The 18,900-nt window shown below is 41.4% G+C and overlaps 2 protein-coding genes across 2 annotated transcripts in view; both read right to left on the reverse strand.

Moving 5' to 3' along the window:
- LOC149545220 (DUF21 domain-containing protein At2g14520-like) overlaps nucleotides 1–18,900 on the reverse strand; it is a 123,082-nt gene that overhangs the window by 96,026 nt on the left and 8,156 nt on the right. The gene's annotated exons all lie outside the window — the stretch shown is intronic.
- On the reverse strand, nucleotides 1,731–5,414 carry LOC149545222 (uncharacterized). Its single transcript, XM_089790589.1, has 4 exons — nucleotides 4,498–5,414; nucleotides 2,932–4,365; nucleotides 2,508–2,796; nucleotides 1,731–2,389 (listed from the first exon to the last, which is right to left on the reverse strand). The coding sequence occupies exons 2-4, from the start codon at nucleotides 4,323–4,325 to the stop codon at nucleotides 1,826–1,828; spliced, it is 2,247 nt and encodes a 748-aa protein (XP_089646715.1). The 5' UTR covers nucleotides 4,326–4,365; nucleotides 4,498–5,414; the 3' UTR covers nucleotides 1,731–1,825.

Consider the following 18,900-nt stretch of genomic DNA (forward strand, 5'->3'; position numbering starts at 1 on the left):
GTGTCACGCTCAAAACCCTTCTATCCAAACAATTCCATGAGTTCAGAATGTTCGAATGCCGGCTTAGAGCTCCCTATCCACAGAGTGCAAGAAGGTATGTTTCAAGTTTGAAGGCTCTTAGCCGAGCCTTAGAGATACGCTTCTTGCTAGTAAACCATGCAACGGGAGGTTCTTTGAGACAAGAGCAAGAATGCAAGTGTCTACAATGCGTTCCTCAAGGATGCAATGCAAATGAAGATTAAGCTAGAATGAGATGCAAAGTATAGCTATGCTAAGCATGTATGAGAGTGTTATAATCCAACTATTAGACTATATGATTTAAGCTAAATGTAAAAATGAAAGCTAAGCTAAGCTAGAATGTCATGGATGAGAGAATGTAGACAAGAAAGAGAAGTTCTCCACAAAGCTCCAAAGAAACCTATTAGAAAACCTGCAGCATAACAATATTTGAATGAGGGTGGATCCCTTGAGGGGGAAAGCTCTCTCCCTTTTAAAGTCGTACGGACGATAGAGATCAAGATGAAGATGGTAGATGATCAACGGTGGAATTCGAAAAGAGGAGTGATCCATGTGCACACACAAGTCAACCAATAGAATTTAAGTTGACTTGTCACATAAGACAAAAGTCTCACAAGCCTTTTCTTTTAATTGTAAAATAGAAAAAGGACTTTATGTGTGCATTTTAAGTGGGTTAGAAGAATGGGGTCTTTTATTTAATTAAAAGGGGACATGTTCTTTTAATCAAATAATGAACTTAGGATAGCATAGTCAAACTATAGGTTATAATCAAATAAATTGATTATTAGCAATTTGGTCTAGGTAAATGATTAAATTAATTTAGCCAAAATGTTGAGAAGGGGGCTAATAGTCTAGGTGATCATTTTTAGGTGATTACATTTTCCCCTCTTTAACTAATGTGTGATCGATTTGGGAACACATTACATCAAAGAAAACAGAAGCCAAGTAGGCAGCAATAGAAATAGACATCTGATTCTGAAAAACAAAATGCAGAAAGAGATAGCAAATCCTAAATGTATAGTCTGATAGCAGTAGTACTAAACACCAGGATAGAGATGATGTCAGAATTCAAGAAGAATACTAACACCTAGCAAAGTAGATAGATCAAGAGCAAGTGAAAAGATCAAACAAATGCTCCTAAGAAGTAGATAGTTGTAGCAAGTATCGATAGACTATTTCTGCCCCCTCGGGATCGAAATTGAAATGAAGTAAGGGGAATGCAGAAATGAGCTAGATATGAATAAATCGAGATATAGCAATGTTCGGGATGATAGATGAATGATTAGAACCAAAGAATGACTATAAGAAACCTATGCTCCACGGAGTTTCCGGGACGGGGACGTTTTAGGGGACGGGAACGTGTTTCCGGTACAGGTACGGGTCGAAGCCAAAATTTAGGGGACGGGACCTCAGGGGACGGCTATAAAATATAGGGAATTTTAAATTTTTTATATATGGAGAATTAGACTTCTTTAGAGATATATTTCTGATATGCATACCATAACAATGATAAATCATAACATTGATAAACCATTCACCATAGAATACATGGAAATTGAAAACTATTAAGATTAGAATCAAAATGAGAATATGATATGATGATATATCCGAATATCGCATACAATTAGCAAAAATGCCCAAAGGCTCCAAGTATCAATCTATCATCATCATGCATGAAATGAAAATCAAAATGACACAATGAAAGTAAATACTAGAAGTGTAAATGAGATGTCCAACTCCATAATAATCAAAAGCAATAATGTATCTGAGTATCTGAAAAGCAGAAAGCCAAATATATGGCTGTCCTCTAGGAATCTAAATCTCTATCTAAATCAAGATCATCATCAATCTCATCCTCTGAATCACTGGCAGGGGTAGGCAGAGGGTCCTCATCCAATGGAACTCCAAGCAGCCCTGGGGGTGTGTTATCCTCATCAATCTGCAATGCATCCTCAGGATTAACATCCCAACGTAGTGCTGGAGTCTGTCGATACTCAAGACTCTGTCGCTCCTGTAGTCGCAATACACTATGAACAGCCACAAGCTTCTCTGATCGTCTAGAGGTAAGGTTGTTCCTCTTGACCGATTGAATGAAGCTATATGTAGACCAATTCCTCTCTGCAGCAGAGGAACTCGCAACCTGTGAGAGAAGACGGGTGGCAAGGGCTTTCAGCTCAGGTGCATCTCTACCATGCCATGTCCACCATCCAATCGGGTCCTTTTGAGCTAATGTAGCTCTATCAGTCCTCGCCTCTGGTCTACCAAATGTTGGACCACGAAGATTGGCAAAGTCAAGCCATTGCCCTCGAATTTTTGCAGCATCCTCTGCACTATACATTTTTGAAAGGGCCTTGAAGAAGCCGTCCTTCACCTATATTGAACAAACAAAAATTAAGAAGTGAGAACTTAGAGTTTATAAACTTTACAAATAAAATAAAATATTTAAAAATGTATTATAAAATCAGAATTCTTTAATAAATTAAACTCACCTCCTCATCATTAGATGGAAGCACTCTCCCAGGCCTTGGTGCATACCATTTTGGATTGACTGCATAGGCTGCCATATGAAGTGGGTTGTTCATAGTGTTCCACCTTTTCATTACAATGGGCTTAAGATGCTCCTCGTAGAACTCCAAAGTAGGTTCCTTATCTTTAACAGCTTGCTTGATCTGCCCAAGCATGCTATCAAAAGTCTCATAAATCTCTCCAAGGCTAGGAGAGTCAGTATCAGCATATCTAATGACCTGCACAATAGGGTCAATGAAGGAGCAAATGTATCTGCAAATGAAAGAAAATTGCAAGTGAGAAACATAATATGTTAAAAAAATCAGCAAGTGCTTAAATCAATTTTTTTTTTTTATTAAATCAGCAATAATAACAATTATGATATCCACCAATTCTTAAGTTTCTTACCTCATTGTGGTCCACCAATGTTCATCTAGGATTCTTCGTTTGACAAGTCTTCCATCTGGGGTGCTTGATTCATGCCATCTATTCCACTCTGCATTGACCACCATGGATTGTAAGGCCTCTTGGACCTCAAGCATCCTCTCCAACAAAATGAAGTAGCTAGCATATCGAGTCTCCACAGGCTTGAGGAATTCTTTTTTGGAAAATGTCCTAAATAATGCAAGAGATGTGTGATGATTGCAAATAAACATTTGCACGTCTCTAGCCTCAAACACCATAGTCTTTATCCAATCAATTTTCCCAAAGTCCTTCAAGGTGTTATTCAATGCATGTACACAACATGGGGTCCAAAAAATGTGTCTATAGGTGCTCTCTATTATCAATCCAGCTGATTTACACACACGGGCTGAATCAGTGACTACTTGCACAACATTTGAAGTCCCTACCTCTTCTATAGCATCCTTCAAAATCTGAAATTGGAAGGATGCATCCTTCTTTTTTCCCGAACAATCAATGGCTCTAAGAAAATAGGCCCCTGCTGTACTAGTGACAATAAGATTGATGAGTGGCCGATGTTTGATATCGGTCCAACCATCCATGATAATAGAACATCCATCACTCATCCATGTTTGCCTCATATCCTCCATCAAAATGTTTACTTTTGAGTACTCTTTGTCAAGGATAGTGGTGCGTAATTTAGTCTCTCCTGGTGGTACAAATGAGGGACCAGCAGCATAAATATCTTTGCACATTTGTTTATAGAATGAGGAACGAGAAACATGGTATGGTATGCCATGAGCAACAAGAAATCTGCCAATGGACTCTTCAGCTCTATCTTTTGCTTGTATGTTAAATAAATCAGCCACATTGGTATCTCTCTTAGTCTTGGCCTTTCCCTTCCCTTTACTAACAGTGCTAGTGGGAGTCAATGAGGGTGTGGGTGTGCTACTCATAGGACCCCCGGATTTCAATAACTCCCCCTCCACATACAACCTATTGGCCTCAAGTTTTTCTTCCTCCGTAATTTTTTTGCAACCTTTCACCCCTTGCCCACCTATCCATAAAAGATGGCAATACACTCTTGTGTAGCTCCCAAAATAATGCTTCTTACATAAATGACACTCCCATTCCCTACTACCCCCCGAATTTTTCTTCTTATTCTTGTCTACTTTTGTGGCAAATTGTAGGAGAGGTTTCTTAGGGTTGAATGGGCCTTTGGCATATTGTTTTAAGGCTTTGGAAGGGCACTCAAATGGATTAGGCATAGGGACATCTACATTAGGCTCATCAATGGCTGCCCTAGGTCTTTTTCTTGGTCTTTGTAATTGTGACACTTGAGTTTCTTGCATGGCAACTTCCATGCTATCACTACTTCCCTCACTCTCACTGCTGCTCATGTTTTTGCCTTTGGATTTTACAATGATTTATAGTATACTGCTGCAAGTTATAGAAAAAAAAAATATTTCAATGTTCCATTAACATGCCCTCTTTATGTCATTGAAAAAAATGAAAAATGACAACAAACAACAATGAAGTTTGAATCAAACAAAAAGAAAATAAAAAACATACCTAGAATGAAGTAGAAATGAAGGCAAAACTTTCTCTTCCACCTCCAAAACACACTCCTCTTTTGTTGTTGTTGAATGTTCAATGTTTTCCTCTTCCTCTTCCCAACTTGCAAACAACTCCAAATGAGCAATGAGCTCCAACTTTAACTATTTAAGAAGACACATTAGGGTTAACAACTTAACATCCATGTGGGCCCTAGGCGGAATAGAAAAGATTAAATTTTTTTTTAAAAAAACCATTTTTTTTAACTTTTTAACTCACCCATGGCCGGCTGGAAAATAGGGGACGGCGTGGGCAAAAGGGTACGGGCGAGGGACGGGAACGCCGTCCCCGGTACGGAAATCCGTACCCAAGTTTCCTACGAAATTTTTTTTTGCGTTTCGGGGACCGTCCCCTTTCCCCTCAAAAAGGGACGTCGCAGGGTACGTCCAAAATCCGTACCCGCGTCCCCGTTTCGTACCCGGTACGGGTACTAGGGTACAGAGGCAGGGGACGCGTCCCCGTGGAGCATAGTAAGAAACTGATAGAATGCCCTAGTTTGACCAAAGTTGACCGCGAAAGATAAATCATAAAAATTAGGTCAAATCGAGTAGAAAGAGGATTTAGACGTGAAAAGGTGAATAGAAGTAGATATGAAGCATAGAAATGACGAAGACATGAAGAAATGAAGGGGCCCCAGCGATGATTCGAAGATTAGACCTCAAAGGGTCAACTAACTACTTAGGTGGAATTTTAAAATGCAATTTTGACCAACAAGATGAACTCGGATTTCGATTTCGATCTCGAAAATGGATCTAGGACGTCGAAATTAGCCAAGGGTGCAATTTTTGCACAATTTCGAGATGTTTGAAAATTAGGTCAAAATGAGGTCGGAAGCTATAAAAGGGGCCCAAGTGTCATTTTCAAAAATCATTTGTCTTTTGTGCCTTGTGGAGAGCTTTTGAGTGGTTGAGAGGCAACGATGGCTTTAGCGAACATTCCGCTTCACCGACACTGTTTCAAGCGCAGCCGGTTGCACAACCGGCCAGAGCAGTATGGGACGCCGGTATGTAACCACTTTTTTGTCATGTTTTTGAGCTTTTTGGGTGTTTTTTTTCGCAAGTACGAAGGGTTTTTCGCAAAATATCGTGCGATACTTAAAAAGTATTGCACGGATACTTTGGAAAATATCGTGCAACAGAATTTTTCAAATAAAGTGTCGCTGACTGTTTTAGGTTCTATCGTATGGGACATACCCATATGTCGCATGAGCCGGTGCGAAATGTCGCATGACAGAAATGTGTCGCATAACTTTAATATAAGTATCGTACGATACTGTTTCAGCAAATTGTATCGCCCTCAATGGAAATAAATATCGCACAGATGCATTTTGGCATGTTTTTATGAGTTTTGTGCATTATGATCGAGTTTTCGATATGTTACTAATGTTTGCGTTTTTTTGTGTTGACAGGAGATATTTTCGGCATTAGATATCAGAGCCCCCAAGGTGGTGGGGTTGCGTGTGGTAGACCTTTTGAGTGATGCTGAGCAAGCCGCCATATCTGCTATGGGTTTGCGATGGGTCATACGGATGCCCCATATACGAGCAAACCATGGTTTGCTGACTGCATTGGCCGAGCGGTGGCACAATGAGCATAACACCTTTCACTTACCGACTGGAGAGGCGTCTATTACACTGGAGGACGTGTATCGCATCTTGCGAGTGCCATGCCATGGCAAGCCGGTAAGTTTGTTTGATTGATCGATCATGTTTTTAGCCAGTTGATGTTGATGCCAGCGATACTAATGTTAGGTTTGGTGATATGTCACAGTGGTACTATGATCAGACCCCGACAGAGGGGCGAGCATCTATGCAGCAAATGTTCCAGGACGTGACTATCCTAGACCGTCCTCTGAGTTGGGAGTGACTGATTGATGATTATGGTGCTGGCTACCCTCTACCGAGTTTGCTATGTTCATTGATTGCTCAGGCCTTGGTGACCGACAGGAGCCAGAAGGGCTTCCCACTGGGATGGGGCAGACTGGTAGCGGATTTGATTGCTCAACCGCGCAGGATGGCATGGGGGCCGGCGATCCTAGCTGATATGTATCATGAGCTCCATGAGATAGTATACCATTGTGGTGGTTCCTGGGCATGTGGAGCAGTGCTAGCACAGATTTGGGCTTGGGAGCACATTGCGGTGATCCAACCACGGGTGCAGCCACAAGAGTGGAGCTAGCCTTACATTTTTTGTTATAGAGGTTTTATCCCACAGAGACATAGTGGGGATGTGACCTATTATCGGCGAGTATTTGATGAGCTGATGACGTTCACATGGCGGCCGTACCGGGAGTGTCAGCGATGGTCAAATTCATGGGAGCTAGACTATATGCGATATAGCAGGCCATTGGTGGGTCGGAGCACGAATATAGTAGAGTGATTCGTGATCGGCTGAGTATGGCGGCAGTTTGCGGAGCGACAGGGGATATCAGTGGAGACGACCACCTACGCTCAGATGCACGCTAATGGGGCCCTAGGATGGTTATCGATGCTGGACTATCAGACGGTGGTACAGGATACAGCAGCGCTAGTGGCGACTCCCTGGGATTACCGCCCAGATGTGGCAGATGCAGGGGCAAATCCGGTATACCTTTATGAGAGGCAGAGGCACCCATTCCCACGGTTTACAGAGCTTGATGCACTACCTGCAAGAGGTGGACATTGAGGGGGCGGAGGCAAGACATGGATGGAGGTTGGAAAGGGATCCCGAGCAAGGATGAGGAGGACGCGGGCACAGGCCGCAAGGGAGATGGAGGGGGAGGAGGAGGAGGTGCCACTGAGGCAACGGCGGGTGGCACGGGCAAAGGAGGTGCAAGCAGAGTAGGCGCAAGTAGAGCAGGTGCGGGTAGAGCAGCCAGCACGAGGAGATGATGACCAGGATGCGAGGATCCGTGATCTGGAGGCAGAGCTGCAGACAACTCGGGTAGCCATCACAGTGCGAGACCAGCAGTTGATAGATGAGCGAGCACAGGTGGATGAGCTCCGGAGGGAGCGAGACACTGCTAGGCGAGAGGCAGCACATCATGGTGCACGCGTCGCTTATTATTATGCTACCTATAGAAGTGTGGTGCCACCAGGGCAGGGACTTCTCGATTACTTGGAGCGAGCGAGCAGATCAGAGGGTGATAGGAGACAAGCTCCACCACCTCCTCCTGCTGCAGATGGTGCCAGTCAGTCATAGGCTAATAGTTTTGACATTTTGAGTGTATAGCATGTATTTTTGAGACGGATATCCAAATTTTGGATCTCATTTTGTATATGTACTGTGACACATTGAGATATATATATGAGATACTGGGTTTTGATGTGGCATTTTTGTGTACTTATCTCAAATGGATGTTTTAGCATTTTAGTTTTCATGTGATGTTTCTGTTTCTGTTTCTTGCCCATGTATGTGTTGGTTTGGATAGTTATGCTCATGTATCTCTTTGATGTGCGATGTGTTTAGCTCTTACGTGTATGATGTAGACTTTATGTTTCTGAAAACATGTGACACTTGGATAAATTGAATGTGATGTTTTAGATTAACCCCTTATGATGACAGGATAGCAAGATAGAGATGAAATGAAAGCTCAAGAAGATGAAAGATAAAGAAAGCAAAGAAGAAACAGTTAGCCGAAATGTCCGCAAAAGGATGAAGAGAGAGCTCTCCCCACACGCAAGAATGCAAGACTAGACTAAAAAAATGGACCTAAAATGCAAGCTAATATGCAAAGTGGTTTACCAGCAAGAAGCACATAACATTTAGACTCTTAATTTCATCATTGAGCGTTTGTTAGGGACATCATGAGATCATATAATTATCACTAGCATAACTATGAGAATATGAATATGATCAATATCAAATAGGTATGTGGAAATCCAATCTAAGCATCAGAGACATGTAAGTCAAGATAACTATGCAATTAGATTCCCTAAGTTTAATTTAGCAAGATTACACCTATACCAAGGCATAAGCGTCGGGATAACCCCCGAGTGTGGTCTTGCAAAAATAGTCAAGGATGATACGTTTATAAGTCAAAGTATCAAATAGGACAAGCATGAATGCTTAAAACACTATAGACAAATAAAGTATACCCACAAGCAGAAATCAAGAAAACATGCCCCATGCCCCCAATCTTCTAGTCAATGACATCCTTGAAAGACTATTAGGGATGGAACATAAAGAAATCGTCATAGACAACACACAAAGTAGATAAAGATCAGCATAGCTCAGTCGTTTAAGTGTTAAAGTGCATGTGTGTAAGTCATTTGGCCATTTCTTCAAGACTTGATTCTAATAGTGAGAAATATCAGAGATCGTAGGTAAACTATCTGAAAAGTGTTGAAAAACACTCGATGTCAAGGTGGGGGAAGTGTTGAGAAATATTGTTTTGTGAGTTGTCAAAGAAACCCTAATGCACAAGAATACCTCAATAGGCTAAGTAGCTATGCCCCCGAGACGAGGACAAGAAACAATTCCAAGCCAAGAAATGGGTAGTGAAATGGATGATTGAGACTAATAGACATAGGTGCAAGGGTCTCAAGTAGCGCCTGTTTCCAGGTTTTCACCACTTGACGGACTTTTTTCAATTTTTTTGTATTTTTTTTATTTTTTTAGTGATACATCAAAGTGCCTATTGCTAGGTTTTCACTAAGATGATCTTTTTTTAGGACATTTTTTTATTTTTAGGATTTTTTCAGGATCATAGATATATACAAGATAACCGAGCAGCAAGCCTCTAAGCATAGAACTTCTTCAAATATAGGATGTTGATAGGCTCTGCAAGCTCTTCCCCTTCAAGAGTAAACAATTGATAAGCACCAAATCCGAATGCTGCTGTGACAATGTAAGGACCCAACCAGTTAGGTTCAAATTTCCCTTTATGCTCTCGATGTTGCTGATTTTGTGGATTCTCTCTAAGCACGAGTTCACCTACTTGAAACTCATGAGGGTGAACTTTCTTGTTATATTGAGTAGACTTGCGCTTTTGATAAGCTCTCATGTGATCAAAAGCAACCTTACAACGTTCATCAAGAGTCTCTAATTCCTCTATTCACATAGCTCTATGGTCCTCATCAGTTATCAACCCATGTAAGGAGACTCGCAAGGAGGGGATCTCGACTTCTAATGGGAGAACAGCCTCAGAGCCATAGACTAGAGAAAAGGGCGTAGCCCCTGTAGGAGTACGAATAGAGGTTCTATAGGCCCAAAGTGCCGGATTTATTTGCAAGTGCCAATCTTTCCCAGACTTGTGAACTATGCAGTGTAGGATTTTCAGCAGTGTTTTATTAGAGGCCTCAGCTTGGCCATTCCCTTGGGGATAGTAAATAGAGGACCAATGTTGCTTAATTCGAAACTTTTTGCACAGCTACTTTAAGTCCTTATTCTTGAACTGCCCTCCATTATCCGTAACAATAGAGGATGGGATACCATATCAGCAAATGATGTGATTCAGTATAAACAGGGCAACATGTTTGCCTGTAGCAGCAGATAATGGTACAGCTTCAACCCATTTAGTTAAATACTTCGTTGCTGTGATGATGAATTAATGACCGCTGGATGAGCTTGGATGAATCTTTCCTACCAAGTCAAAGGCCCATTGCTGAAATGGCCAATATGTCACAGAAGGGATTAACTCTCGCCCGGGAGCATGTATCAAGTTGCCATGGAGCTGACATTTCTGATAGGACTTCGCATAGCGCACAGCATCAGCTTGCATGGTGGGCCAGTAATAACCCGTCCTAAGCAGTTTTCGGGCAAGTGCAAGGCCATTAGAATGTGCCCCACAAATGCCATCGTGGACTTCGGCAAGTGCCTTCTCAGACTCTTCTAGCTCTAAACACCTAAGCAGCGTTCCGTCTAGACCCTTCCTATACAAGTCACTAGAGACCAAAGTGTAATGTGAAGCATTACAAAGGAGTTGGTGATTTTGGTTGCGCCTGAGGATTTCAGGAATAACCTGATCACGCAGGTAAGAGAAGATAGCCGCGTAGCGGGAGGAATCATGACCTACAACAGTGCAGATCACTTGGTTGTCTGAAGAATCATAGGCTGGATAACGTAGTTCTTCCACCAGGAACTCAAATCGCGATTCATGTTCTTGTAGTGGAAGGATAGATGCTAGAGTAGCCATAGCATCGGCAGCCTTGTTTTCTGCTCTAGGAATTTGCTAGAATGTTACAAAAGTGAAATAGTTCCTTAGAGCATCTATCAACTTCTTATAAGGGATCAACTTGTCATCTTTTGTTTGATAGTTATTGTTCACTTGGTTTATAACAAGTTGAGAGTCTCCATAGATATGCAATTCAGTTATCCTCCATTCAAGAGCCATTTTGATCCCATTTGTTAATGCTTCATATTTTGCAATGTTGTTTGTACATGGGAACAAGAGTTTGTAGGACTTTGGGATCATCTAACCATGAGGGGAAACAAACAAAACACCCGCTCTAGCTCCATTCTGAGTATGAGACCCATCAAAAAACATCTTCCATGTCCTCTTAGTAATATACATGATTGAGGCATCTGGAAACTCAATTTGCATAGGTGTTGTATCTTTGAGTGGAAAGTCAACCAACTGGTCAGCTATGGCCTGTCCTTTGATTGCCTTATGTTCGACATACTAAATGTCTAATTCAGAAAGAATCATCATCCATTTAGGAAGATGACCAGTAAGTGCGGCTTTACTTAACAAATATTTCAAAGGATCTATCTTAGCAATCAAGTGAACTGTATGTGCCAACATATAATGTCAGAGCTTTTGAGAGGCAAATACTACAGCAAGGCATGCCTTCTCTATACTTGTATAGTTTATTTCATACGCTACCAAAGTTCGACTGATATAGTATATGGCTCTTTCTTTACCTGTCTCATCACTTTGGGCTAAGAGTGCTCCTAGAGAAGAATTCGTAGCTGAAATATATAGAATCAAAGGTTTTCCCAGAATGGGTGGCATCAAATCTGGAGGTTTTGCCAAGTAGCCTTTGACTTGATCTAAACTCTGTTGACAGTCACTGTTCCAAATATGGGTAGATCCTTTATGCAGATTTTTATTGAAAGCTTGAGCCTTATCAGCCAATTGAGAGATAAATCTTCTTATGGATTGTAGACGTCCTTGCAGACTTCCAAGCTAACTGATATTCTTTGGTGGAGGTATATCCATGATAGCTTGGACTTTTTCAAGATCAACCTCAATGCCTTTGCTGAAATGATATACCCTAGCAATTTCCCAGAAGTGACACCAAAGGCACATTTTCTTGGATTTAGCCTAAGTTGAAATTGTTCCATATGGTCCAATATCAAACTAAGGTCTCTGAGATGTGTGTCTCGTTTTTTAGATTTAGCCAATGTGTCATCAACATAATCTTCCATGTTTTTATGCATCATATCATGAAAGATGGTTGTCATTGTTCTTTGATATGTAGTGGCAGCATTTTTAAGCCCAAAAGGCATGACATTCCAGCAAAAGGTACCCCATGCACATGTAAAAGCTGTCTTTTCTTGGTCTGCTGGAGCTATCTTGATTTGGTTATACCCAGAAAATCCATCCATGAGTGAGTACATCTCATAACCCGCAGTCATGTCCACTATCATATCGATGTTTGGTAGTGGAAAGTCATCCTTGGGGTATGCTTTGTTGACATCTCTGAAATCAGTACAAACTCGTATGGATTTGACATGCTTAGAGATAGGTACAATGTTGGAAATCCACTCCGCATAATCAATGGCCCTAATGAAGTTTGCAGTTAAGAGTTTTTCTAACTCTGCCTTGACCAGTAGGGCCACCTGTGGATGCATTTTTCTCAACTTCGGTTCGACAGGCTTGACATCTGGTGAGATTGATAAGTGATGCATGATGAGATCTGTATCAAGCCCTGGCATATTAGAGTATGTCCATGCGAAGTTGACCTTCTTGTCTTGAAAGAATTGAGCAAACTATGTCTTTTCTTCATTTGACAAGGACTGAGCTACATGAATAATCTTAGGACATTCTTCCGTAACCACGTTGATAGGCTGCGTACGTTCAATGAGAACTGAAGATCTATCCTGGAAATAGCTTGGCAGACTACCAAGTACCTCATCCGCACAGGGAGGTTTTCACCATTAGATACACCTTTATTTTTACTTTTTTGAGGATCAAACACCGCCACAATGTGGTTTCCGCCATCTGACTGCTTATTTTTTCTTTTAATTTTTTGACTGAGGCACTTGATATCTGATTCCGTCATGTTAAGCACGGGTTCGCAGGTGGAAGAAGTTACGGGTTCAATGGCATTCAGGTAACAAGCGATCTCATAGTCGTTTTGGAAAGACCGTATTTCAGGTCTTTGATTTTGGAGAGACCAATCTATGAGATCCGGGTGAATTAGCGAGAGTGAGGCGGAAGTTTCAATGTGATTGATATGGAAGGAGTCATCTCTGGTGACTTGTGAAGTCGAGCCTATAGAGAATGTCGCAAAGGAGTCCAGTTCAGGAATAGACCTAGAAGAACTAGCATGATCCATTGAGACATGTTGTGAGTCAAACTCATCCGACCCTATACTAGACCGTTCGACTACATTTGGTTGGGTTGTATAGGCATGAATTACATCTACCCCTAGCTCGCAAGATGCGTCCGAGAGACTTTCCCACTTATACTCATGAGAATCTGTACTCTGATCTCTAGCTTTGAGACGAGCAATATTCTGTCTAATTCATCCTCTATTCGTGTCCTTAGGAGTAGATTCTTCTTGTTCCTTTTGTTGGGAGGTAGAAGCTTCCTCATTATTATTAGTAGTCAATATTTCTTCTCCCCAAAGGAGGGAAGTGAGAGGGACAAAGTCTTCCTCTTGTGAAGTGGTCGCAATTATGGGAGGGTCATCACTCTCCGATTCGCTAGATGTGAGCAATCTTCAATCACATGTTGGTATATCATTGTCTAGCCCAAAGCCTAGACCAGCAGTGTCTTGAGTATCACGAGCTTGAGTGTGACTTAAAGGTTCAACTAGAGCATTTTTACGACCAGTTAAGGACCCATGGCCCTGATAGCCCATTTTTGTTAGAAATTTATAGCCTTTTCGATATCTTTTAGGAGAAATAGGAGTAGTAAATGTAACTTCCTCGTCTTCCTCTTCTCTGTAGATCCAGTCCTTAATGGCCTGTTCTTCCTTTTCTGCTTCTAGAGGTAGTGATGATTGCACAAAAGTGCCGAAAAGTGTCATAGCGAAAGTGGAAGGCTTCTTTGCGGTAGTTGGTTTCCCATAAGACCGAGGGGAAACTAGTAAGGCAGCAATAGAGTCCAAAGTGTACTCGCCCAAACCAAGGCTCATCATTTTTAGTTTTTGTTCACACTCTATGAAAGATGGTACTGGCTCATGAGAAGAGCAGTTGTGTGGGACTAGCATTTCAGCAGTGGACAATGTGTTAATGGATAGCGAGTTGTCACTGGGGACAACTATCTCAGTACCATTGAATGGAAACTTGATGCACTAATGGTATGTAGAGGGCACCGCTTGCATGTCGTGAATCCACAGTCGTCCCAACAACAAGTTATATGCGAGAGGTATATCTAGGACTTGGAAGACAACATCTTTTTCCACTGGACCAACTCGAATTGGTAGCACAATTAAACCCTTAGAAGGGTGTTCAACCTCATCATAGGCTTTTATGGTGATCTTTCACCTAGGGTCAATGGCAAATTTTGACATGCCCAACAGTTGTATCACACTGAATGAGATAATATTTAACCCTGCAACATTGTCTATCAAGACTCGGTAGACGCGAGTACAGAAGATTTGAACTTCGACATGGAGAGCAAGGTTATGGGGATGACTGAGAGATCGATCATCTTCTTCAGAAAAGGTGAGATAGTGAGGCAAGGAGATGTGGTTCACCATAGCTTGGAATTGTTCCGCATCAATATATGTGGGAACGTTGGCAAAACGTAAAGCTTTCTCAAGGATATCCTTGTGCAAAGGAGATAACTCTAGCAATTCGAAAATGGAGATTTGTGCTTGTGTGCGTTGTAGTTGGCTAACAAGATCATACTTGGAGATCTTGGAAGTAATCGGTTGCTTAGATGATGAAGAATTTTTAGGGTCATGAGCAACTTTTAGGACAACCTTAGATTGCCCCCTAGTGACAGCGTTAAGTGGTTCACTATGAAAAGATGAAGATTCAGCCACTCGGAGTACCACCTTGGTTCTAGTATCAATATGGTCTTGAGGAGTGGATCGTGTCCTTAAGACCACTTTTGGTCGTTCATCTTCAGCGTCATAATTTGGCCAGTTGTCATTGTTGGAGCTTGCCATACATGTATTCAACGGGCTCAAGCATGCCTATAACATTATCAGTGTTAGCGTAAGCATAACTGATTTTGGCGTCATGATTCTTTTTGACAGCTTTTAAGGTTTCACCCTTCTCGTATTCTAGCAAGGGTTGTTTAAAAGCTTTTTGGTCAGCATTTTTAATGAGGTCATCTGTGACAACTTTTCCTTCCTCAATGAGATCTTGAATTACGTCTTTGAGCTTAAAACAATTTTCAGTGTTATGACCCTTGCTTCGGTGATAACTGCAAGTGTGGTCTTCTCTCCACCATGGAGGTCTGACAAGTGGATCATAAGGACGAGAGTTGTCCGGTAAAGTAACTAGCTTGTTTGAATCAAAGTTTTTAGAACCACCTCATAAGGCTCAACCATAGGCATGTAAACACGTTGTTTCTTGGTAAACTTAGAGCTCTTGTCGAATGTTTGTGGTTTCGAACTTTCTTGTTGTTTCGCAGCATAGATGGCGCTAGAAAGGTTAAACGCAGTTTCCTTGGTCTTAGGACTGTCCACTACTCCATCGTTGACAACATACTTGTTCTTATTCCAAGGTTTTCCTTTGTCTTTACCATTCCCATTGTTACCTTTGTCTTTGTTTATAACAATGTCACCTCTTTTGATAGCAACATCCTCAATGCGATATGCACTCTCCACCATGGCATTGAAGGATGTAAATAACTGTTTTCTTAGATCAAAGTATAACTCGGGTACAAGCATATTGACAAAAATGTCAATTTTTTCAGCCTCAGGCACTTGCCGAGGATACCGAGAGTATAAAGATCTCCATCGTTGAAGGTACATTGCAAAAGGTTCTCCCGATTTTTGTTTGATGTTGCATAAGTCTAGCACAATCACAGGATGTTGAATGTTGTATGAATATTGCTGGATAAAGCGTTGTGCAAGTTCGTCAAATGTTTTAAGAGGACTTAGTTTTGTAAACCATTCCATAGCTTGTCCTCTTAGACTCCTAGGAAATAACCTCATAAGAAAGGTGTCTTCATGCATAAAATCCATGCTAAGAGCATAGAAATGTCTCACATGATTGTGAGGATCACCATTTCCATCGTATTTGTCATATTTAGGGACTTCTATATCTTTAGGAAATGGTAGCATGTAAAGACTCCTATCAAATGGAAGAGCGAAAATTGATTCAACAAATGATGTCTTAGGTGGCTCTTTTGAAGTTTGCAGTTGTGCAAATTGTTTCCTTAGTTCCTGTATTTCTTCCCTTAAGATTTCAGCCTCAGTGGGCTCTCGTTTTGGAATTATATGCTCAACATCAAAACCTTGAGGGAGTTTCCATCCCCTAGCTGTCATGTATCGGAAGTATTGGTCTCCATTTTCCTCTAAAGCTCTAAGCATTAGTTTTTGGGCGAAGCCATCTTGTTGAAATTTGATCACATCTTCGCTAGTTACTTCTTCATCACTATCATGATGGGACGGTTTAGGTGGTGAAGGACAAGCGCCAGCAGCAGCTCTAGGAGTCCTTGGTGGCGTGTGATTGCCATCATTGTTCTCAAAAGGATTTCAAGGACAAGTTCTTTTATGTCCTTCATAGCGTGGTGTCAACTTGTTGGTTTTCTCTTTCCATAGAGTAAATAGCCTCCAAAGTCTTTTGAGTTTCACGTGCTTGTTCTTCTAAGCGACGTTTAATTTCATCAGAGTGCACCATAGTGACTATACCACTTGTATTCTTAGGTGTCTCAGAGGGTGTACCAAATGGATTTTCAAAACTATAAAGCGAATTATGCCTAACGTTAGTTGTTTGTGTTTGGGTAGACTCGAGATCTTCCACACAAAGTTGTTTGCGAGGATGCTTGGGTGGTGTCTCCAATTGCCTGAAAACGAAAGGGGTATGATTACCGTCACAACCTTGATGTCTAGTTCTGACCGGCATGTAAGGATTTGTCTTTGCTTAATAGGATAAGAGAAGTATGTCGGATTTGAAGCTATCACAACCAAGATTAGTCACTTGTCAAAGTATATCAGATGGCTTGTCAAACAGCGCTCAAGAATTTACAACACTGGTGACTCGAGCCGAGCAGGCGAGCAAGAAGCTCAATAGCGAATAGCTAGAAGAGAGGTAACCGAATTTGACAAGTGATTCATCAGGGATGTTTTAAGACTTACATTCGACGGACTAAACTCATCTTTTCGACTTAGGACAGCTTCCTAACATACAGATGTATGACCAAGACTTAGGAGATGGAAGTGACAAGACCCTAGATCAGAAAATCAAAACACAAACCCTGTTTTGGCATCAAATAGTTCCAAGCGACACTTTCTCAGAGACCAGGCGATAGTAGGACAGCATAAAATGTCGTGTGATACAGTTTGAAACATAAGGGCGACACTTTTCTTGAAGGTGACAGTTCGCACAAGTTGGTGCGATAGAACGCAATATACAAAGGCGATATAACTCACAACATCAAGGCAATACAATTTTGGAAAAATTATATCGCATGATATTTCTTCAGAGACCAGGCGATAAAATGCCAGTTTGTGTGTACAAAAGACCAATTTTGACTCCAAATTTTGTGTTTTAGTCTCGACAGTCAAGTGATTTTTTCAAATCAGACAGTGTACGTTTCAGTTCGTGTCAGTTATCAGCAAGGTTTGCAAACAGTAAGTGTTTTGACATGTCTCCAAACAGTTGATCAAGGGTAACAACAACTTTGTCAACACACACTTGTGATATCAGAATAGCCTTCCTACCAATATTACCGAAATTTTTATGTTGCGAGAACGTTAACACGGGTCAACACATCTGAAAACAGTAGCCAAGCAATCTACCTTAAGGTCATGGTTCATTACTCAACAACTTGGCCCGCACTTGATGCTCCTTCGCCTCACACCAAGTGCTTACCCACAAGAGATATTGGCTTTGTCATAGAAGTGTCATAAGCACAACTAAGGGAACACATATGGTGAGTGTAAAATCTTGGGGTGATCCGAGTAGTCCACTAGGATCGATCCTTGCACCAAGAAGTTGAGCGGCTAAAAAGGGTAGTTACTAACTTAGGGTGTTTAGATAGGGCTTCCGTTCATAGTGTTCCTCTTGCTCCCAATTACGAGACACCTCACCTTGCGATGAGTAACCGATCTCGCGACCACAAGAGTACCTTAAGCATTCTTGCCTAGTGATCTCCCTACGGTCGAAATCCCATAAGCGATCACACTAGGCGAAGACAAACACTACGTCTACCAAGGTTTTGTGTCCTTGATAGCCTTGAGTTTATAGTGGGTTGGAAGAGCCAAGTAATCGGCTTATCCCCACTTGGGTCGTTCCTCTTAGATTGTCCGAGAGCAGGCCCTCTAAAGGATTTTAGACTATCACAAAGTGGATCCACTCTCAAGAGTCAAGATTCCTGATTCACCACAAGGGTGAAGAGCATACTCTCCTATCTCGATTGTTTCCCCCAAGCACGCCAAGAAGTCTCAATTACCCCTTATTTTCGATAATCTAAAGACAAATCCGGATTTCTAATTCACCACAAGGGTGAAGAGCATACTCTCCTATTGCCAAAGGACCCCAATTGCAAGTTTTAATGTGCCTATGAAAGATAAACTAGTATAAGCCACACATTGAATAAAAGTAAACAAACAATTTGGGGTTTTTATGCGTTGGGCAGCCCTACAAACAATGGTTAGTAGCCCTTGTGCATTTGAAGCTTTGACATGCGATCTTTTAGGCAATGTTTCAAATTTTCAACATGGCAACCTGCAACCACAACTTGTTAGCACCACAAGTTAGCTCTAAAACAAAAGGAAAATCTGTTAAATGAACCTCTGTCAGATAGTCACAGACCTGTAAAAACCAAAAACCAGCAAACAACAACTGAAAAACTAACAAAATCACCCAAACAAACAACAAATTCTAGCCAGGCGATAGTTTATGCTGGAAGATTGTCGCACGATACTTCTCAGAATACACGTGCGACAATTCTCTTATGCAATATTCCTTCTTTAACCAAGCGACAGATCTTACTATACCGGGACAACAGAGTACAGTATAACCGTGCGAGACTGTTTTCAAAAAAAGTATCCCACAACAATTATGTGAACTATCGTACGAAACTGGA

Source organism: Cupressus sempervirens, chromosome 7 (assembly GCF_028749045.1).
Source record: "Cupressus sempervirens isolate cs-2001-9-10 chromosome 7, ASM2874904v1, whole genome shotgun sequence".
In the NCBI taxonomy this organism is placed as follows: domain Eukaryota; kingdom Viridiplantae; phylum Streptophyta; class Pinopsida; order Cupressales; family Cupressaceae; genus Cupressus; species Cupressus sempervirens.